This window comes from Capricornis sumatraensis, chromosome 16, assembly GCF_032405125.1.
Source record: "Capricornis sumatraensis isolate serow.1 chromosome 16, serow.2, whole genome shotgun sequence".
Classification (NCBI taxonomy): Eukaryota; Metazoa; Chordata; class Mammalia; order Artiodactyla; family Bovidae; genus Capricornis; species Capricornis sumatraensis.
The window spans coordinates 80,896,681-80,919,251 of NC_091084.1; the positions used below are offsets into that span (position 1 = coordinate 80,896,681).

Here is a 22,571-nt window from a genome sequence, read left to right on the forward strand (position 1 = left end):
AAAAAAAAAAGGCCAGTGGCTTTAGAAGCTCCTCCAGAAGCTCCTCCTTTGTGCCAAGATAATCCCTGAACTCTGGCTGAGGTTTTGTTTCTGTTTTCCACTGCTCACTAGAGATGAGCCCTAGAGCTGAGTACGCTGCTGCAGCTGCTTGCTTAGTTATTTCTGTCGCGCCCGACTCAGTGCGACCCCGTGGACTTCAGCCCGCCAGGCTCCTCTGTCCATGGGATTCTCCAGGCAAGGATACTGGAGTGGGTTGCCATGCCCTCCTCCAGCGAGACCTCCTGCCTTGCAGGCAGATTCTTTACCGCTGAGCCACCAGGGAAGGCCAGAGCTGACTCTAATTTCCTAACAATCCTGTCTGGCTTTATCAGCCGTTGGGAGCATGTGCGCTGATGAGACCGGCTCAGGAGAAACACAGAAATGAAAGCTGCCAGCCCGGCTCTGTGGCAGAGGTGCGGACTCCGCCCAGGTCAGCGGAGGGGATGTGGCAACCCAAAGGAGGGCTCGGTTAGCCTTGGTTGCCTGCTGTATAAAACAGGGGGCGTTACTCCTGTGGGTGGGTCGACGACCCCTCTGGCTGAGGGTGGCCGGGTCCCTCACAGTCAGCTTTCCCCACAGCGCTTGGGGTCACACAAGGACCCGTGCCCCGCGAGCCCTCCGTTGATCCGGAAGCAAGCATCTTTCATTCGACTGCAGCTAAACAAGCCTCCTCCTGATGAACCACTTGCCCCCTCAGTGAACGCTCAGGGGTGGACCCTTGTGTTTAACAGCTGAGCAAACTCACGGTCTCCATGGCTCCCCCTTGGACTCAAGCTGGAAGGGAAACCCCTCCCGGCGTAAAGCCTGACGCTAGGAACCGGCCACCGAACGGGACAGCAGTGGTTTAAAACCCATGCACTCGGCGCTCCCCTGGTGGCCCAGGGTTAAGACTCCACCTTGCAGTGCAAGGGACGCCAGTTTGATCCCTCGTCGGGGAAGATTGCACAGGCCGCGGGGCAACTAAGCCCACGTGCGACAACTACCGAGCCCATGAGCTGCAGCTGCTGAGTCCGTGAGCCTGGAGTCCGCGCTCGGCAAGAGGGGACGTGCGATGGGAAGCCCGGGGCTGCAACGAGCGAGGAGCTCCCCCTTGCCGAGACTCCAGGAACTGCAACTAGCGTGTCGCTCCCCCTTGCCGAGACTCCAGGAAACCCAGCAGTGACGGTCCCAGCTCGGCCAAAAAACGAAATACATAAGTAAATCTTTAAAAACAAAACGAAAGACCGTACAGTCAGATTTCTGGGGTGGAGAGGAGATTCTTCACTTTATGATTCATCAGTGGAAACAGAAAGGTTTTGCACCTAAATCCATACAGGTCTACGATGCAACCGCTCCATCCCCAGAGCACTTGGTTTTAAGAGTCCCTCCTCCCCCCTGGCCCCCTCCTGGTATGCATCCCACCTGACCTGCTGCCCCCAAGCAGGGCTCTGTGGGCGGCGGGCATTCGGGTCGGCTGCTTATCTGGCTGGGAAGGTGGCCTGAGTTTCTAAGATGGACCAACCGGTGGGACCAGGAACCCCATCACGGAGCGCTGGAGAGCTGGATTTTGAGTCTGCAAACCTAAATGCCTCTGGCTCTGGGGCAGAGAAAGGGGCTGGGGAAAGCACATCTGTGGCCAGTGGGGCCACACTCGTAACGGCAGTCCCCTCCCTGTAAACACACACACACACACACACAAAACCTAAGAAGGAAATCTTGGAAGACACGAGCAAGTGCAAAATCGCGAAGAGGCTCTGGCCCCCCGTCCATGAGGGGCGTCCATCCATCACACAGAAAGCAGGCGGGTCAGAAGCCGGGTTAGGAGGGCCGGTCCACTCCAAACTGGAGGGTGAACTCTTGGGCCATCCGGTCAAACAGCTCTGGGTCCTGCGTCAGCTGCTCCGCGAGCTCTAGCCGAACGGGCTCTCCCGGCTCCGGCTGATTCACCAGCACGTTGAGGGCCTCCAGGACTGGGGAGAGAAGTCAGATCAGGACATCAGGAGGGAGAGAAAAAACTCCTGGGAAGGAAGCGATGCTGCCCACTCCCAGATCCTCCCGGAACCCACACCAACCTACGCCTTAGGACGGCTCTACTAGGATTTGCTCTCTACGAGCAAATCAGATGCCACTCAGGGTCCCCAATGACGGCATCCGAAGCTCTCACGAGCAGTTATCTCAGTGGTTTCCAACCTGTGTTCCACGGTGTCACAGAAGCTGTTCACATGGTGCCCCAAGGGTCGCGAGGGTCAGTGAAATCAATGCAGTGTCTGAGTTCTGTTCCCTTTTCAGCCAGAACTCTGCTTTTGTTGCGTCTTGACTCTGAGACCCTGAGGACTGCAGCACGCAGCCTCCTCTGTCTTCCACTATCTCCTGGAGTTTGCTCAAATTCATGTCCACGGAGGTGGTAACAGGACTCCAAAACTTTTTATTTGGGGAAAAAAGGGTTCCGAGGCTCAAGACTGGAAACCACTCCTGCCTTGTGGCTTGAAATCTTTCACGGGTGACTTTGGGAACCGGGAAGGCAGTGCCCCCCTTTGTGCCCGTAGGCATGCACACAAGCGTGCGGCCCTGGGCTCGGGGCGCTCTGCAGAGCTCTGGTGCTCACCAAGGACCATGCCTCTGCCTCTCCCCAGCACTTGTTTCCAGGGTTAAGAACTCCCGAGCTGATCCAGAGGTGGGATATTTTTAAAAAGCATTTATTTATTTATTTGGCCTCCCTGGGTCTTCATTCTGGATCTTTAGTTGCAGCCTGTGGGATCTAGTCCCCTGATCAGGGATCAAATCGAGGCCCCCTGCATTGGGAGTGTGGAGTCTTAGCCACTAGACCACCAGGGAAGCCCCCAGAAACAGGACTGATCACATACTGATTACGTCCACGACTAGGGCCACAGTGCCTGACATGTCGCTGCAGCCATGTGTGGTCGTCTTGATTTAAATTAATTGAAATTCACGACAATTAGGAAAGCAGTTCATAGCCACAACAGCCACACTTCAAGTGCTTGAAAGCTACATGGGGCCAGTGTCTGTGGCATTGGACAGGGTCGCTATAGACTGACTCCATCACTGAAGAAAGTTCTGCTGAGCCGCGTGGTTCAGAGCTGGCCAAGGGAGGCCTTGAATCCCAGCTCTGCCGTCTGCCAGCTCAGGTAAGAGCTCAGCTCTCACAGGCCCGTGTCCTGATGGGGCCGATGAGAGCACTATTTCAAGGGGCTTCTGGGGGACTGAATGAGGCTGGCGTGTTAAAAATGGCTGATTGCCCTGGGTTAGAAAGTTCAGGTTCTCAGTGGTGCAGGGACGTATGTGAGACCAAGTCCTCAAGGGCCATCAGCTCCGTTTTTGTATTCCTGAATTATGATTAATCCAGTATAATTCCAATTTGTCATCCATGGATGTATACCAAAAATACCATATGGAAGAAAAAAGTGACTTTTTATGCTGGAGAGGGTGGGTGGAAGAGAAAACCCTCTTACTTTGTTGGTGGGATATGTAAATTGGCGAAGCCACTATGGAGACCAGTATGAGGTTCCTTAAAAAAATAAAAGTAGAGTTGCCGAACGATCCAGCAATCGCACCCGAGCATATACCCAGAGAAAACGCCAAATCAAAAAGCTACGCACACCCCAATGTCCGCAGCAGCACTACTTATAATAGACAAGACATGAGTGCGACCTAAATGCCCATCGATAGACAAGTGGGTAAAGAAGACGTGGTAGACACGCACAGGGAAATAGTACTCAGCCACAAACAACAGTGAAAGGACGCCATCTGCAGCAACGTACGGATGGACCTGGAGATCACCGTATCAAGCGAAGGAAGTCAGGCAGAGAAGGACAGATACCGTATGGTATCCCTTACATGTGGAATCGTAAAAAGATACACGTGAACTCACTTACAAAGCAGAAACACTCATAGACCTAGGGGAAGCAGGAGAGGAGGGCGACACCAGGAGCTAGAGGTGAGCAGATACGAACTGCCGCGTGTAAAGACAGTCAGCGAGGCCCTGCTGTGTCGCCCGGGAAACCACTCAGCACCTGTGACAGACGCAGTGGGAAAGAGCGTGGAAGGGACACACGTTCACGCGGATCCCCAGATCACTCTGCTGTGTGCCGTAAACCCGCCCGACACTGTAAACGAACCGTGAAAGTAAAGTGAAGTCGCTCAGTCGCGTCCGACTCTTTGCGACCCCATGGACTATAGTAGCCTGCCAGGCTCCTCTGTCCATGGGGTTTTCCAGGCAAGAATACAGGAGTGGGTAGCCATTTCCTTCCCTCAAAATTAACCATCCTTCAGTTTAAAAAAAAAGTGAACTAAAAAGACACCGTGTGAAGCTTTCAGCGCAGTGTCAGAGTGCCTGCTGAAGCGACGCACGGCATCACTAGGCCCGCCCTGCGGCTGTGCCTACAGCACCGGACCTTGCGTCCACCGCCAGTCCCATCCGCAGCTGGGGACGGCTTCTGCTTTGGCTCTGGCCCTTCGTTCTTTCCGGAGTTATCTCCCCACTGACCTCCAGTTCATGCTGGGCACCTCCCCACCTGGGGCGTTCCTCTTTCGGTGCCCTGTCTTTTTGCCTTTTCATACTGTTCCTGGGGTTCTCAAGGCAAGAATACTGAAGTGGTTTGCCATTCCCTTCTCCAGTGGCCCACATCCTATCAGACCTCTTCACCACGACCCTTCCGTCTTGGGTGGCCTCACACGGCATGGCTCAGTTTCATTGAGTCAAACAAGGGAATTCAGCGAATTCAGTCACTCGCTCACGTCTGACTCTTTGCAGCCCCATGGACTACAGGCTCCTCCGTCCATGGAATTTTCCAAGCAGGGATCGTGGAGTGGGCGGCCATTCCCTTCTCCAGGGGATCTTCCTGACCCAGGGATCAGACCCGGGTCTCCTGCGCTGCGGGCAGACTCTTTACCATCTGAGCCCCCAGCGAAGCCCCGGTAGCTTCTTGCCTAGGAAACTCCACGGACAGAGGAGCCTGGGGGCTACAGTCCCTGGGGTCACAAAGTCTGGCGTAACTTAGCGACTGAACGACAGTAAACAGGAGCCACCGACACGAAAGTGGCCCCGTGACCCCACCGTGCCCCGACTCGGTCCGGGGCCCCGTCCCGGCAGGACCCAGCCCACCTTGGCAGGTCTTGGTGCTGGCTTTCCAGTTCTTCTTGTTGATGAGGGGCAGGCACACCCTCCCGTCCCTGTCCACGTTGGGGTGGTAGATCCTGGTGGTGAATTTCACCGTGGGGGGCTGGAACGGGTACTCCCTCGGGAAGCTGATGCATAGCCTGAAGGCCTTGAGGTTGTAGGGTGGCCTCTCCTGTGCGAGAGAAGGAGTCACGCTCTGGGCAGAGGCACAGCTGCCCTCCTCCCCCCAGGACCCGGGCCTGGCTTCCCCCTCCCCGCCCTGCCCCAGCGTCCCAGGCTTCCTCTGCTCCACTCTGAGGAAGGACCGCGAATGCGGACACAGACGGCACGTGCACTCACGTAGCAACTGGACTGTGGGTCAGAGCCCCCTGGCCTGGCACTCCCACGAGTCAGATCCTGGCTTCTGCTGTGCGCCCGAGGGCCAGCTGCCTCCCACCCCTAAGCCTCAGCTTCCTCCCTTGAAAAATGGGTGCAGTTTGACTGGAGACATCCTCAGGACCACCTCAGCTTCTTTTTATTATATTGGTATTAACATCTTTCCAGTTTTATGGAAAAATAACTGATACACATCACTAAGCTTAAGGCGTCGAGCATGATGGTTAGATTCACATATGCTGTGAAAGAATTACCACAATAGGTTCAGCTGACACCCATCTTCTCATATAAAAAAACGAAGAAAGAATAAGGAAAAAAAATTTTATCCTCGTGGTGAGAGTTTTTAGGATTTACTTTCTTGACCATTTTTCTAGGACTTGTCTGGTGGCCCAGTGGTGAGGAATCTGCCTGCAGACATGGGTTCGATCCCTGGTCCAGAAAGATCCCATATGTCCCAGAGCAACTAAGCCCATGAAAGTGAAGTTGCTCAGTCGTCTCTGACTGTGTGATCCCATGAACTGTAGCCCACCAGGCTCCTCCATCCATGGGATATCCAGGGCAAGAATGGGTTGCCATTTCCTTCTCCAGAGGATCTTCCTGACCCAGGGATCGAACCTGGGTCTCCCGAATTGCAGGCAGACGCTTTACCATCTGAGCCACCAGGGAAGTCAGCTAAGCCCAGGCGCCACAAGTACTGGGTCTGTGCCCTAGAGCCCGGGAGTGCATATCCCGAAGCCGTCTCGCCCTAGAGCCATGCTGCACAAGAGAAGCCGCTGCAGCGAGAAGCTGGAACGCTGCAACCGAGAGTAGCCGGCGCTCACTGTGACTAGGGGAAAGCCTCTGCAGCGACAGAGACCCAGCAGAGCGAAAAACAGCTAGGGCAGTGCATACTATTATGGGTATTTTACCATCTTAAAACAACATTTTGGAACCGGAGTGCCTAAGCGTTGCCAGGAGCCAGCAGAAGACCCTCTGCTGCTGCTGCTGCTGCTGCTACTAAGTCGCTTCAGTCGTGTCCAACTCTGTGCGACCTCAGAGATGGCAGCCCACCAGGCTCCCCCGTCCCTGGGATTCTCCAGGCAAGAACACTGGAGTGGGTTGCCATTTCCTTCTCCAATGCACAGAAGTGAAAAGTGAAAGTGAAGTCGCTCAGTCGAGTCCGACTCTTAGCGACCCCATGGACCGCAGCCTTCCAGGCTCCTCCGTCCATTGGATCTTTAGCAAGTGGAAGGCTTTCCTGCACCCGTTCTGTGCTGCCTGCTGCTAAGGGCTTGACATGCATTAGCCCATGCAGCAGGGTGTAGGGGTTACGTGGGCTTCAGGCCACGTGGCTGGAGTGTGAGCCATCGCTCTGTCAACCCCATGCCTGTGCGACCTTAGGCGAGCAGCCGAACATCTCTGTGCTCTCCTTACAGAAAGAGTCACAGCCTCCTCCACAGGGCTCGCACGACAATTAAATGAGTCGATTCACTTTTCTTTTAAGGTAGAGAAGAGTGCACCAGCTTTTTTTTTTTTTTTTTTACTATTTATTTATGCATTTGGCTGCACTGAGTCTTAGTTGCAACATGTGGAATCTAGTTCCCTGACCAGGGATGGAACCCAGGTGCCCTGCGCTGGGAGCACAGAGTCTTGGCCACCGGGCCCCCAGGGCAGTCCTGTGCTAATTCACATCAGGGATGTAGAATATGGCCAGGCACATGGCAAGCACTCATGTGTCAGCTATTAGGGTACGTACTTTGAGAACTCATAGTATTAGCATCAGGATTTCCAGATGAAACAAGTTCAGTGCACACAAGTGACCTGCCCAGGGTCACAACAACAGTGCCCGATGGGGACTCAGCACGGTCGACTGGACTGTTCCACATGGGAGCAGTAACCCACACCCCTAGTGGGGGGACCCCGGGGCTCGGATGAGCCCAGCACAGCACACAGGGGCCTCCAGGCTGCTGCGAAAGCTCCAAACCCTTTCAGAACCTTCGTGGCAGAGAAGGCAGGAGAATGACCGTCAGGACGACACACGTGGGACTTCCCCGGCGGCCTGGAGGCTAAGACTCCGTGGTCCCAGTGCACGGGCCCGCGTTCGCTCCCCGGTCAGGGAGCCGGATCCCACAGGCCGCAACTAAGACCTGGCACAGCCAAATAAATAAGCCTTTTGAAAAAAGAATGACATACGCGAGTTCGGAGTCAAGGTTTTAAGAAATTTCCTCTTCCTGAGCAGAAGGCAGAAAGGAAGCTGTGGTAGTCATGGGTGTGTCCGAGCAAATGCTGGGCAGATAAAGAACATGTGTTCTCGATAACGTGCAGAGGCTGGGGCTGGGGCACAGACCCAAGACCAGGGGTGAGGCCTCAGCAAAGGGGGGGCTCTAGGGCTTCAGCAGGCGTGGCAGGTGGGCTCCGGCACTGTGGGCCCAGGCTCTGGACCACAGGCTGAACGCTTGGTTGCTACGGGTGTGTGGGATCTTCCCGGGTCGGGGATTGAACCCATGTCTCCCGCACTGGCAGGCGGATTCTTTACCACTTAGTCAACAAGGAAGCCTTTGGTTGTTGTTGTTTTTGATGCTCTTTGTCTGCCGAAGCTTCCATGACGGGCTCGGTAGCTACTGGCTTGAAGAAGGGGTCTCCGACTAAGCCCCAAAGCCTCTTAGCCTCTTCATCAGTTGGCCTGGACCTCAGAAGCAATCAGTGTAGAGAGAGACACCCCCTGCTGCCAACGATCATCTCCAGTGAAAAAAGGGCTCTCTGACTTCCCTGATGGGCTAGTGGCTAGGACTCCACCCGCCAGGGCAGGGCACACGGGTTCCTCACTGGCCCGGGAAGACCCCACATGCTGTGGGGCAGCTAAGGCGGTGTGCCGGTTAGTGAGCCTGTGCTCTGAAACGAGAGAAGCCACCCCAGTGAGAAGCCTCGGCACCCAACTAGAGATTGGGGCCCAGTCGCCGCAGCTAGAGAGAGCCCGCGTGCAGCAGCGAAGTCCCAGTGCAGCCAAAACCAAGAAGAAAGGACTCTCAGGCAGGAAAGTCCTTGCCCAGTCTAGCCCTCGCTGCCCCGGCCCCTGCCCTAAGTGGTCCAGTCCCAGCAGGGCCCGCAGACGCTCACAGGCAGCAGCAGCGCGTGCCACACCAGCACGTTGTCCTCCTCGCTACACAGGTGCCGCAGGTACTTGGGAAGCTCCTTCTGCAAGTCTTCCAGCTCCTGCAGGGGCACAGAGCGGGCAGCTGGCCGAGTCTCCCCTCCTCCGGCACCCTCCCCCCCGCCCCCCACAGCAGACCGTCCCCAGTTCCAAGCAGGACAGAAGCCGGCATTCACTGCGCACTCAGTGTGTCCGGCCCAGTGCTCAGGGCCTTAAGTGAATCGCCGGGTCTTTAGCTTCACTCCAGCTCTGTGGGTACCAGGTGGAGGATGATGCAAATCACCAGGTCTAGATATTATAACCTGGGAGTAAACCTCTTAGGGCTCAGTGGTAAAGAATCAGCCTTGGAATGCAAGGGACACCAGTTCGATCCCTGGGTGGGAAAGGTCCTCTGGAGAAAGAAATGGCCACCCGCTCCACTATTCTTGCCTGGAGAATCCCGTGGACAGAGGAGCCTGGCAGGATACAGTCCACGGGGTCGCAAAGAGTCGGACACGACTGAGCGACTAAATAACAGCAACGCAGCTCTCTGAGGAGCCTTTCCTGCAGAAACCGAGGCGCTTCACGTCTGTCCTCTGGTTCTCCTCCTGGGGAGCCACGACGCCCTGCCTCCCTCTACCCACTGGTGAGCAGGATGGCGACGCGCCCTGACCGTGCCCGGGGCGGGGCGGGGGCGGCAGAGACGTCAGCCTGCCCCTGTCAGACTGCCCCAGAGCAGGCCTGGGGAGGGGCACCGCTCAGGCAGACCGCACCCGAGGAGAATGCCACACGGCGAGCAGGGAAACCAGAGGACGAGCAACGACTCGCCTGCCCAGGAAGGCGGCCCGTCCCCTGAGCACCACTGAGCTCTCCCAACAGCGTCTTCCATGGACCCGCCACTAGGGCACGGGCCCCTCGAGAGCTTCACTGGAGTGGTGGAAGGAAGACGCTGTGATTCTGTGAATAAAGTGTGGACACATCATAGGAGGGGAAAGGAAACGGCGGTCGCTGAGTCGTGAAAGACGCCGGGATTCTTGGCCTCCGGAGGAGACGAGTTCAATCCCGGGCCTGTGATGAGGCTTGGTTGCGCAGAGCTTTTGTGTCATGAAGTTTTATTAAAGCATGAAGAGATAGAGAAAGCTTCTGACATAGACATCAGAAGAGGGCAGAAAGAGTGCCACCCTGCTAGCCTTTAGCAGCACGTTATATACTATCAGCAGGCTGCTAACTGGGGACAGGAGATGTCTCAACCCTCAGAGCAGCACCAGGCCCCTCACCCGCAGGATGCCTTCTGAGATGACCCTGGCACCAGATGAGTCATCCTGGGCCATAAAGCGACTGATATGAATCCTGAAGAAAGACAGGTTTCAAGGAAATACATAGTTTCATTAACATCGATGAGGAGAACACTGTATGAGTAAAACATACAGGTTTGTTGAGCCTTTGATCGGTCTGAGTCTTAAGCTGAACCGACTGGAAGAAAGACAGAGTCCAGGGTAAATGCATAGTTCATTAACATAGCTTAAGACAAACATTTCCATAAGAAAAAGCGCTGGTAAACTCAAGGTTTGCGAAAAGTTAACTTCAGGTGGAGCCAGGGGTCGTCTTGGCAACACAGAATTTTAAGAAAAACCTCCTTTTAAATTTAGAGAAGGGAAAATATAGAGAAAAATATAGAGAAGGGGAAAAAAATCTCACACTTGTTTGTTTCCTCCTGCCGCTTAAGAGAGAGCCAAAAAACGCCTGACACTTGCAGCCTGTCTCCTCCATTTGGAGACCCCTGGCCTTCTTGCCTGTTACCCTCTCAAAAGGAGAAGAGAGGAGAGGGCAGGGGAGGGGAGCAGGAGGGCGTCACACGGGTGACCCTGAGCTGGGCCCTGCAGCATGAACAGGAGTCCGCCAGGCAGGGAGCTGGCGAAGCCCCAGGGCAGAGGACCCAGTTAGAGCAGATGTGTACAGCGTGTCCCGTGCAAAGTTCACAGTTGTTACGGGAAAAGGATTCCACGGTCAAGCACATTGGGAAACACTAGGCTAAACCGAGTTCTTCCCTGCAGGACTTTCCAAAGCCTTTAACACTCTGCTACCCAAGTGTGCAACACATCTCAAATTTAGTATTAGACCAAGGAACCCCGCTCTCCACTTGGGGTTCTTTTCGTGAGACAACAGACCTTTTTAAAAATGTATTTTCATTTCTTTAAAAAAACCATTTTAAATTGAAGTATAGTTGCTGGGCAATATTATATGTTATGATATAGTGATTCACAATTTCTAAAGGTTACACTCTGTCTACAGTTATTATAAAATATTGGCTATATTCCCCATGTTGTACAGTATATGTATCCTTGGGGCTTATCTTATACCTAATAGTTTGTACCTCTCACCCCCTACTCAATGCTGGCCCCTCCCTTCTCCCTCTCTCCTCAGCAATACACCTTAAAAAAAAAAAAAGATAAAAAGACATTTAGGGAATTCTCTGGCTGCCCAGTGCTTACGACTCCACGCCTTCGCTGAGTGTGATCCTTGGCGGGGGAGCTGAGCTCCTGTAAGCCACATGACACAGCCAAAATATAAGTAAATGTATTTAAAAAGAGACAGTCAAGGGCCGGTCATATTTTCCTGAAACACTCAGTTCCGTTCAGTTCAGTTCCGTCGCTCAGTCGTGTCCGACTCTTTGCGACCCCATGAATCGCAGTATGCCAGGCTTCTGGGTGTAAACCAGAAGTTCTCAACCAGGGCGTTCCTTTATCTACCTGCCCCCAGCACTTTCGGCAATGTCTAGACCCAGAAAAACATCTATTTCTGCTTTATTGACGATGCCAAAGCCTTTGACTGTGTGGATCACAGCAAACTGTGGAAAATTCTGAAGGAGATGGGAATATCAGAGCACCTGACCTGCCTCTTGAGAAACCTATATGCAGGTCAGGAAGCAACAGTTAGAACTGAACATGGAACAACAGACTGGTTCCAAATAGGAAAAGGAGTACGTTAAGGCTGTATATTGTCACCCTGCTTATTTAACTTCTATGCAGAGTACATCATGAGAAACGCTGGGCTGGAGGAAGCACAAGCCTGGAGAAATATCAATGACCTCAGATATACAGATGACCCCACCCTTATGGCAGAAAGTGAAGAGGAGCTAAAAAGCCTCTTGATAAAGTTAAAGAGGAGAGTGAAAAAGTTGGCTTAAAGCTCAACATTCAGAAAACGAAGATCATGGCATCTGGTCCCATCACTTCATGGGAAATTGGTGGGGAAACAGTGTCGGACTTTATTTTGGGGGGCTCCAAAATCACTGCAGATGATGACTGCAGCCGTGAAATTAAAAGACGCTTACTCCTTGGAAGAAAAGTTATGACCAACCTAGATAGTATATTCAAAAGCAGAGACATTACTTTGCCGACTAAGGTCCGTCTAGTCAAGGCTATGGTTTTTCCAGTGGTCATGTATGGATGTGAGAGTTGGACTGTGAAGAAAGCTGAGCACTGAAGAATTGAAGCTTTTGAACTGTGGTGTTGGAGAAGACTCTTGAGAGTCCCTTGGACTGCAAGGAGATCCAACCAGTCCTGGGATTTCTTTGGAAGGAATGATGCTAAAGCTGAAACTCCAGTACTATGGCCACCTCATGCGAAGAGTTGACTCGATGGAAAAGATTCTGATGCTGGGAGGGATTGGGGGCAGGAGGAGAAGGGGACGACAGAGGATGAGATGGTTGGATGGCATCACCGACTCGATGGACGTGAGTCTGAGTGAACTCCGGGAGTTGGTGATGGACAGGGAGGCCTGGCGTGCTGTGGTTCATGGGGTCCCTGAGAGTCGGACACGACTGAGCGACTGAGCTGGACTGAGACCCATTTCTGGCTACCACATGTGGAGGAGTGCTGCTCCATCCAGAGGGTAGAGACCAGGGCTGTGATAAACATCCTCGAGAAAATGATCCAACCTCAAATATCAGTGGCGACAAAGTTGTGAAACTCTGGCATAAACAAAGGCAGAGAGAAAGGTCCCCAAAGACGGTCCACAGCTGGGGGAACCCTTCACACTGTGCCCCTGCTAAACTTTCTCTGAGCCCCAAAATACAAGCACACCCTTATCCCCTGTTTCTTATCTTTCTACACTCCACCTCTGTTCATGCCAGCAAAGGGCCCAGAGTCTATGACCCCTCATTGATCTGTTACCCCAAACTAGAAGCATCTGCTGCTACCAGTTCCAGGATCGTCTGTGACTCCTGGGCAAGAAGGAAGCCCCACGCTACACAGAAAAGCCCTGGAAGAGACATTTTCTCAACTTTACCAAAACTGAAGGAACTTGGACTTTACCTGTCATACATGAGTTCTGCCAAGACTTTTGCAAAGCCTGGAGATGTTGAAACCCACAGCTGTTCCCCGAGGCCTGCTCAGAAATCATCTGACTCAGAGGAACAGAAAATGAAAGTAGAGAAGCCACTGAAAGAACCTCTGGGTTGGAGCCTCACCAACCCGGGCTCAAATCCCAGCCCCACCACTGCCTGCCAGGTACCCAGCACAATCAATTTAGTCTTTGTGAGCCTCAACTTCCCCATCTGTAAAATGGGGTAGAGGACTCATCTCACAGGGTTGCTGAAACGACCACTGTAAACTAGCTGCCATTTAATGGTGCCGGGGAGACAAATGCTGGCTCCCAGCTTTCCTGCTTGGTGGGAAAAACTCTCTGCCTCATTTTGCGCCCAACCTCCAGAGTTCAGTCCTTCTGGCTGAGCCTTCTCTGGGTGCCCCAACCTGTGATCATTTTGTTCCCAGAGGCTGAGGGTAGCACCTCCTGTTCACCCTCCTCATGCCTGCACAGAGGAGGGGCACTTCTGAGAGACTCACAGCCTCAGGGGTGTCAGACCCACCTCCCCAGAATTGCTCCACCGTCAGGAAGATTCTTTACCATCTGAGCCGCCAGGGACTACTCCCCCACCTTCCCCATCTATCTCCAATCCCAGCCACACCCCAGTCCCCCAAACACCTTGGGTTTTCCCACCTCCTGGGGAAAATCCCCCTCTCGCCATCCTTCCCGACCTCACTTCAAAATTGTGTCCCTGATCAGAATGAAGATAGACTTTTTTCATTTTTTCTGCCTCCCTACTTCCTAGAGCAGGAACCAGCGTATGGGAGGCATTCAACAACATCTGTAGACCAAATGAACTCACACCATTTACTCCAGGTAACCTTCTGGGTTCGTCCTGGCAGCTTTTCTTCTGGAGAAAACCCTGAGAACTTTGCTCTCAACTCCTACTCAGCATCCCATACTTCTCGGGACTTTTTTTTTTTTTTTTTTCTGAGCGCGGCGGGCGGGGCGGGGCTGGGCGGGCGCTGGGGTGTCGCTGCACGACTTGAGGGATCTTAGGTCCCCGACTGGGGATCCAACTGTGCCCCGGCCAGTGGAAGTCCTGACCACTGGACCACCAGGGACGTCCCCCTTCTCGGGGCTCTAATGTGGGCACCAGAGCACGGGGGTCCTGGTTATCTCTGTTTAAAAGGCAGCTGCCACCACTGCCAACAGAGCGCCTGGCTCCAGGAAGACGCCAGGAACCAACCGATCCTTCCCGCACCTGAACGTGAAAGCCACTCAGTCGTGTCCGACTCTTTGCGACCCCATGGGCTATACAGTCCACGGGATTCTCCAGGCCAGAAGACTGCAGTGGGTAGCCTTTCCCTCCTCCAGGGGATCTTCCCAACCCAGGAGTCGAACGCAGGTCTCCCGCTTTGCTGGCGGACTCTCCCAGCTGAGCCACCGGGGAAGCCCGCACCCGGGACGCAGGTGACTCAGAGTTTCTGGCCGAGAAATGAAACTGAAACCGATTCGGGGGAGGCGGCTCACGCCCCAGCACAGCTCAGGGAGCCGGCGACACCCCCGTCCATGTCCTCCCACCCCCCGAAACTGCAGACCCTCTCGCAGCCCCACCGGTCCTCGGGGAGGGGGCAGGGCCGCAGGGACTCAGCGGGCCTGGGTCCCCCAAAGGCGCTCGGGGAGCAGAGGGCGGGATGCGGGGAGCGGGGCCCGGGCAGGCGCGCGGAGCCGCGCGAGAGGGGTTACCTTCGCCACCCGCTTGCTCGCCGTCATCTTGGGACCGAGAGCGGGGCTCCGGGGGACGAGCCAGCCTGGGGAGCGGCCTGCGGGCTCGGCGCGCCCCGCCCCTGGGCCGCGCCCCCACGGGCCCCGCCCGCGCTCCGCTCCGCCCGCCGCGGCCGCGCGGCCACCGAGGACGGGGGCGCGCCCGGGCCCCGATGGGCTCCGGAGCCTGGGAGCTCGAGCGCTTTCTTGTCCGGAGCCCGGCGGGCCTGGGAGCGCGCGGCATCGCGGGGCGCCGGGCACCCGGCAGCGAGCACTCGGGGGGCGCGGGGCCGGGGCCCGCCCATCCGGGGTCTCCGGCAGGCCTGCCGCCCGAGGCCGCGCCGGGGGCTCCAACCCCGTCTTCAGCCCCCGCTGCTCCAGACGCGCGCGCCCCGAGTAAACACGCGATGCTCGCCGTGCACGCGCGGCTCTGGGACCGGCCGCCTGGGGTCCACACCGTCAGACCGGCGCCCTGAGCCCCTCCAGCGGATTCCCGGAGTCCACCCCGGCCCTCCCCGCCCCCGCCCCGGGCCAACCATTAACCCTCTCTGGCCCGGTGTCCCCACTCTACAAATGGCTGGGAGACACCGGAGACGATGTCCGCCCCCAGGCCCCTCCCCTGGGAGCATGGGGTCCTTTGTGCTGTCGGGCACTGGGTGGGGAAGGCAAAGACGCCTCCTCCACGTGACCGCTGGGTACAGAGCACCCCGAGGGGCGCCCTCAGACCCGTTCTCTAGCTCCAGGGGTCTGGTGGGCCTTTCAGTCCTTTTCTAGGTTTAGTATTTGGTAGTCATGTGTGGAGAAGGCAATGGCAACCCACTCCAGTACTTTTGCCTGGAGAACCCCGTGGACAGGGGAGCCTGGTAGGCTACAGTCCATGGGGCCACAAAGAGTGGGACAGACTGAGCAACTGAACTGACTGACTGACTGAGTGAAGTACCTACCCGGCAGGAGGGCGTGGGCTAACCACTCCAGTCTTCTTGCCTGGAGAATCCCACGGACAGAGGAGCCTGGTGGGCTACAGTCCATGGGGTCACACAGAGTCGGACACAACTGAGCGACTAAGGACGCTCACAAGCACCTATTACACGCAGATCTGGGAGACAGCTGGGTGGTGGCACCCCAGCATAGACTTGGGTCCTCCCTTATGTTACCATCCGTCCAGTACACACTGCAGGCCTACTGTGTGCCCCAGAACGCAGGCAGGGATCTCTGCCCTTGTGCAAGGCCAGGGCCTCTTTCCCCCAGCATGAAGGGGAGGCCCTCGTGGGCTTGAAGCCCGGGAGCACCGGGCAGCATCTGGGGAGTAATCGCCTAGTAACGATGAGACTGGGTAAACCTGTTTCCCTTACCCTCATCTCCTTCAGCTCAGAGGAGGAGGAAAACCAGAAAACATTTTGGGCACGTATTTTGAGTTCTGAATTCACTGCCTCACTTACTGTTTATCTAGGTGTCTTGATGCCAAACAACTTCTCTGCTGGTGTGTAGGATGTGTTTGCAGAATGATTTATTCTCTGTTTCATTGAATTCAATGAGTTTTAACTGGGAATCTTCTTGTTTTCTCTCTCTCTCTCTCTCTTTTTTTTTTTAATGTAGTTCCCTGAGCAGGGATCAAACCGAGCCCACAACAGTGAAAGCATGGTCTTACCCACTGGACAGCCAGGGAATTCCCAAACAGGGCGTCTTCTCTCTGCCAGAAATGAATGGGACACCGTCCACAAGCTCTTAGCATAGGTAGAAATGAAGAACTGAGGCCTTTGAGCCCATCTCTGGTTGTTCATCTCAGTTAATAAGCATTTACTAGGGAGCGCCAGGCAGTGACCACAGCGAGAACGTGGGGTCCTTGTACTTGAGAAGTTTACGGCTGTTGAGATGGAGAAAGAATACAGTCCCTGCATTTTTAATGCAAAGTGATAAGCATTAGGCTACAGAGCGTGCAGGAGGGTCGCTGGATCCAGCCTCAGACAGGGGCAATGGTTTCCTGGAAGAGACAAAGTGAATTACAAGTGAATTGCAGACATTAGCCTGTGAAATTACTCAGCCCATAAAAACTAACCACACCAGGTTTCAGGGCCTCTCTCTTCTGAGATGGCTTCCACTCTATCTGCGGAGTGTGTTGCTCTCTAAATAAATCCACTTCCTACCTATCACCTTGTCTCCCAAAATTCTCTCTGTGATTAGACATCGAGCGCTTCATTAAGTCTTGAAATCAAGGTGTGTGATCTCAGCTAAAAGACCATGGGTTCAAGTCCAAGTCTGAGTCACAAGGTTTCAGAAGAACCGTTTTTACTTTTCTCTCATGTAGTTGGCTTGCATTCGTTTCTTCCACAAAATTTATTCAGCGCCTGCTTCTGTGAGGCCTGTGCTGAGCTCTCTGCAGGACATGGAGAGGGCTGAGGTCAACCTCTGTCTTTACCATTGAATCAGAGACGCGTGTCTGTACAGACAGCAAAAGGTTGCGGGAGAAAGGCCTCTAAGTCACCTCTCTGTGGAATCTAAACAAGCACACTGAAAACCAAGCGCATAGATATAGAGAAGAGGTGGGTTGGGAGAGGTAAGGGGTGGGAGGTGGGGGAAGTAGGTACCAACTTCCATTATAAGTAAGTCTTGTAGAAGTAATGTACAGCCTAGTGACTAATAGCTAATGATACTGCATTTTACATTTGAAAGTTGCTTAGAGAGTGGATGCTGTTGTTCAGTCGCTCAGTCGTGTCCGACTCTTTGCGACCCCACGGACTGCAGCACACCATCACCAACTCCCGGAGTTTACTCAAACTCACGTCCATTGAGTCGGTGATGCCATCCAACCCTCTGGTCCTGTGTTGCTCCTTTCTCCTCTTGCCTTCAATCTTTCCCAGCATCAGGGTCTTTTCCAATGAGTTGGCTCTTCGCATCAGGTGGCCAAAGTATTAGAGCTTCAGCTTCAGCATCAGTCCTTCCTATGAATATTCAGGGTTGACTTCCTTCAGGATGGACTGACTCCTTGCTGTCCAAGGGACTCTCAAGAGTCTTCTCCAGCACCACAATTCATTTATTCGGTGCTCAGCCTTCTTTGTGGTCCAGCTTTCACATCCATACATGACTACTGGAAAAAACACAGCTTTGACTAGACACGCTTTTGTCGGCAAAGTAATGTCTCTGCTTTTTAATAAGCTGTCTAGGTTGGCCATAGCTTTTCTTCCAAGGAGCAAGCGTCTTTTAATTTCATGGCTGCAGTCACCATCTGCAGTGATTTTGGAGCCCAAGAAAGTAAAGGCTGTCACTGTTTCCACTGTTTCCCCTGTTTATTTGCCATGAAGAGATGGGACCAGATGGCATGAATGTTGAGCTTAAAGCTAACTTTTTCACTCTCCTCTTTCACTTTCATCAAGAGGCTTTTTAGTTCCTCTTCACTTTCTGCCATAAGGGCGGTGTCATCTGCGTATCTGAGGTCATTGATATTTCCCCCGGCAATCTTGATTCCAGCTTGTGCTTCCTCCAGCCCAGCGTTTCTCATGATGTACTCTGCATATAAGTTAAATAAGCAGGGTGACAATATATAGCCTTGACGTACTCCTTTTTCTATTTGAAACCAGTCTGTTGTTCCATGTCTGGTTCTAACTGTTGCTTCTTGACCTGTAGAGGTTTCTCAGGAGACGGGCAAGGTGGTCTTCCCATCTATTTAAGAATTTTCCGCGGTTTGTTGTGATCCACTCAAAGGCTTTAGTGTAGTCAATGAAGCAGAAATAGATGTTTTTCTGGAATTCCCTTGCTTCATCTATGATCCAACAGATGTTGGCATTTTGATCTCTGGTTCTTCTGCCTTTTCCAAATCCAGCTTGTACATCTGGAATTTCTCAGTTCATGTACGGCTGAAGCCTAATTTGGAAGATTTTGAGCATTACCTTGCTAGCATGCAAAATGAACACAATTGTACAGTAGTCTGAGCATTCTTTGGCAGTGCTCTTCTTTGGGATTAGAATGAAAACTGACCTTTTCCAGTTCTGTGGCCACTGCTGAGTTTTCCAAATTTGCTGGCGTATTGAGTGCAGCACTTTAACAGCATCATCCTTTAGGATTTTAAATAGCTCAGCTGGAACTCTGTCACCTCCACTAGCTTTGTTCACAGTAATGCTTTCTAAGGCCCGCTTGACTTCACACGTCCAGATATCTGACTCTAGGCGAGTGACCACACCATCATGGTTATCTGGGTCTTTAAGACCTTTTTTGTACAGCTCTTCTGTGTATTCTTGCCACCTCTTCTTAATCTCTCCTGCTTCTGTTAGGTCCTTACTGTTTCTGTCCTTTATCATGCATGATGAAATGCTCCCGTGGCATCTCCGATTTTCTTGAAGAGATCTCTTTCTTTCTTGAAGAGAGGGCTTTCCCATTGTAGTGTTTTCCTCTATCTCTTTGGTCTTCTTTGATATAAATGAGAATATACTCAAGGGACTTCCCTTTGGTCCAGGTCTTAAGAATCCTGCTTGCAATGTTGGGGACTTGAGTTTGATCTCTGATCAGGGAACTAAGACCCCACAAGCTGCACCAACTCAGAGCATGCACCACAGCTGCTGAGCTGGAGCGCTCCGGGGCCCGTTTGCCACAGCTAGAGAGTCCGTGTTGGGCAACAAAGCGTCCCACATGATGCAATGAAGATCCTGCAAACTAAAAAAAAAAGAATATAATCAAGACTGGATTTGTTATTGTATTTATTTTTTCTTTTGATTAAAAAAACATTATCAGAGTATAGCTGATTCACAAAGTTGCATTAGTTTCTTCTGTACAGCAAAGTGTATCAATTATCCATATACATATATCCACTATTTTTTAAGGTTCTTTTCCAATATAGGTTATTACAGAATATTGAGAAGAGATCCCCGTGCTATACAGTAGGCCCTTATTAGTTATATGTTTTATGTACAGCAGTGTGTGTAGGTCGATCTCGAGCTCCCAATTTATCCACCCCCCAACCCAGCTTCCCCCCTTGGGAACCATAAGTTTGTTTCCTACATCCGTGATTCTATTTCTGTTTTTTCCTTCTGATTTTAAAAGAAATTAAAATTAAAGCTTTTTCACAGGCTCCTGAAAGTATTCTGGGCTCAAGGTCCTGTGTCTGGTTGGCCCTGATTCATTCTATCTTTGGTGAGGGCTACTGAGTTTCCATGTACAGAGGCAAAGTCAAATTTCCTTTTTATATACGTGTATTCAAGTAAGCAAAATGAGTCCCTCAGTCAACTCAGGCTGCCATAACAAAATGCCCTCTTCTAGGTGGCTTAAACAATATAAATTAATTTTCTTACCGTTCTGGAGGCTGGAAGTTCAAGATCAGGGTGCCAGCATAGGAGATGCTTAGGGAGGTTCCTCTCCTCTGTGTCCTTAGCGGGAGGAGGTGTGTGTGTGTCTCTCTCTCTCTGCCTCTTCTTAGAAGGCCTTTGTCCTATTGAACTAAGACCTCCCCCTTAGGGCCTCACTGAACTTTTTTTTGGCCTCGAGACATGTGGGATCTTAGTTTCCTGAGCAGGAATCAAACTCGAGCCCCCTGCATTAGAAGCAAAGTGTCTTAACCACTGCACAGCCAGGGAAGTCCCTCACTGAACTTATTGTTGCTGTTTAGTCACTAAGCAACCCCACGGACTGTAGCCCACCAGGCTCCTCTGTCTGTGGGATTTTCCAGGCAAGAATGCTGGACTGGGTCATGGAACTTTACTTACCTCCTAAAGATTATCTCCAGATTCAGCCACACTGGGGGTTAGGGCTTCAACATATGAATTTGGAGGGCACACGGGGGAGAAACAACTCGGTCCACAGCAAATATGGAAGTACATACTATGCAGCAGTGAGAGAATATAGCGAAAAAATATGTCCACTGCTTTACAGATGAGAGGTCTGGGAATAAACCTTGTGGGCCAGGACTGGCATTCCTAAGCCTTCTCAGTTTGTGGCAAGGCACCTGGTGGCTCAGCTGGGAAAGAGTCCCCCTTCAACGAGGGGGACCTGGGTTCAACCCCTGGGTTGGGAAGACGCCCTGGAGAAGGGAAAGGCTACCCACTCCAGTATTCTGGCCTGGAGAATTCCATGGACTGTATGGCCTGTAGCCTACTAGGCTTCTCCGTCCATGGGATTTCCTGGAATAGGATGATCCCTGAGGTTTAGACATTCAGCACAGGAGTTGGGGGCTTACCCCACAGCCTGTTCTGCCCAAGCCCTTGGGACTGGGGAGTCTGCTGTGCAGAGGACCCTACAAGGAAATTACATCCGAAATGGGTTTTGTTTCCATCAGAACACTGCTTTAAATACTATTCTGAAAGGCCAACAAAAGACAAAGCCTCTTGAAATCCAGCTGGCAGCCCCTTGTTAAGAATAATAATAATAATAATAAAGCAATGAGGGGGCTTTGAAGAAAAGTGAATTAGCATTCTGGCCCGACCTGACTGGTCACCCAGGGAACCACATCCTGATCCGGGGACACTTCCAGAGCTACCCCCCAGGGTTTTGTCCGCTCTTCTTTCTCCATTTCGGCCCACAAGAGAAGCGGCAAGGGCAGAGTCCAGAGACATAACGGGAGACGCAGAGCCCAGCCATGGCGCCAGCTTTCTGGGTCAGCCCTCTGGATGGTAACTAGAACTGACGGTGGGAGATGAGACCATCATCTCTGAAATGCAGGCAGGACCAGCGGCCTTTGAGCTGGGAGCGTTTGCCACCAGTCCGAGCTGCTCTGTGGTCTGAAGCCTGGCCGGAAAGGCCCTGCGGAGCTTCTGACGGAATGAAAAGACGCAGCCAGATTTGGATCCTCAGCAAACACCAGTAAGACCTGGATGAGGTGAAGGGACGCCGGAATGCGTTTGGGTTGGCTAGGAAGCATTGCGTTTGGGTTGGCTAGGAAGCATCAGTCTAGCCCTATCTGTGACATTAAATTTTTTTTTTTTTTTACCAAAAGGTCATTTTATTGTAGCCCACATGTAAACGGATGCGATTCATGTTAATGTTTAAATGTCTACGCGTTCGGCAAGGGAGGAAAATGAGAGTAAATCAGGGCTTGCGATCACAAGCAAAGCATGAGTGGTGTGTATCGGGGTTGTGCGTGCGCACTTAGGCATGTCCGAGTCTTTGCGACCCCCTGGACTTAAAGCCCACCAGGCTCCTCTGTCCATGGAGTTTCACAGGTGCAGATGCTGGAGCGGGTTGCCATTTCCTTCTCCCGGAGGCAGTACCGAGGCTGGGGTAGGATAGAAATTACGCCTTGGCCTTGAATTGTTACAGCGCCTGGTGCAGCCGTTTCTCTGGAATTTGGGGGAGGGCGTGCTCTCCCCACTCCACCCCTACCTCCATGTAATGTCTTTGCGTCTCCCCTCTCTTAGTGGCATCAGTTCTTGCGAGGAGGCAACAGGCTTCGCCAGCCTCCCTAAGTAGCAGCTGCCAAAAGTGCCTCTTGGGGTGTGTGTGGGAGGATGTAGCCGCTAGACGCCGTCGTGGGCCACTTTCCTCTCTGTCCTTGATGGCCAGTGTCCAGCCACCTTGCTCATCCAGTCATTCAAGGAACATCTGGTGAGTTTCTTCTGTGCACCAGCGGGTGAAAGGAAATCGCGTGGACCAGGAATGGAATCAGAGCTTCTCACAGGTGGGGGAGAAGTCCGATTCTGAACCATGAGAATGTACCACATTAGCCCCCAGCCGCAGCAGAAGTTAGCAGCAGTCACCAGTGCGCCACTGGCGCGCTTTAACGCTCATTCTTCCTGTTCATGGGTGGTTGTCTTCCTGTAACTCACGTGAGGATGGGGAGGGATCAGAAAGATGGAATTGTTAAGGTCCAGCAGGTGGAATCCCCTGGTCAGTGGGAAAAAAATGCGCAATGTGAGTTGCGAGTTAAGCTTTTTAACT

General features: G+C 52.9%; 1 protein-coding gene across 3 annotated transcripts; it reads right to left on the reverse strand.

Annotated features, from left to right (window-relative positions):
* Nucleotides 1-1,351: 1,351 nt before the first annotated feature.
* Nucleotides 1,352-14,761, reverse strand: UBE2L6 (ubiquitin conjugating enzyme E2 L6). 3 transcript variants are annotated; one of them, XM_068988419.1, is made up of 4 exons: nucleotides 13,812-13,905; nucleotides 8,627-8,722; nucleotides 5,141-5,327; nucleotides 1,352-1,988 (listed from the first exon to the last, which is right to left on the reverse strand). In XM_068988419.1, the coding sequence occupies exons 1-4, from the start codon at nucleotides 13,812-13,814 to the stop codon at nucleotides 1,837-1,839; spliced, it is 438 nt and encodes a 145-aa protein (XP_068844520.1). In that variant the 5' UTR covers nucleotides 13,815-13,905; the 3' UTR covers nucleotides 1,352-1,836. The 3 variants fall into 3 exon arrangements, with proteins under 3 accessions (XP_068844520.1, XP_068844522.1, XP_068844519.1); XM_068988418.1 differs by lacking the exon at nucleotides 13,812-13,905 and adding an exon at nucleotides 14,697-14,761 and having other exon boundaries at nucleotides 1,353-1,988; XM_068988421.1 differs by lacking the exons at nucleotides 8,627-8,722; nucleotides 13,812-13,905 and adding an exon at nucleotides 14,697-14,725.
* Between the last annotated feature and the right edge of the window lie 7,810 nt (nucleotides 14,762-22,571).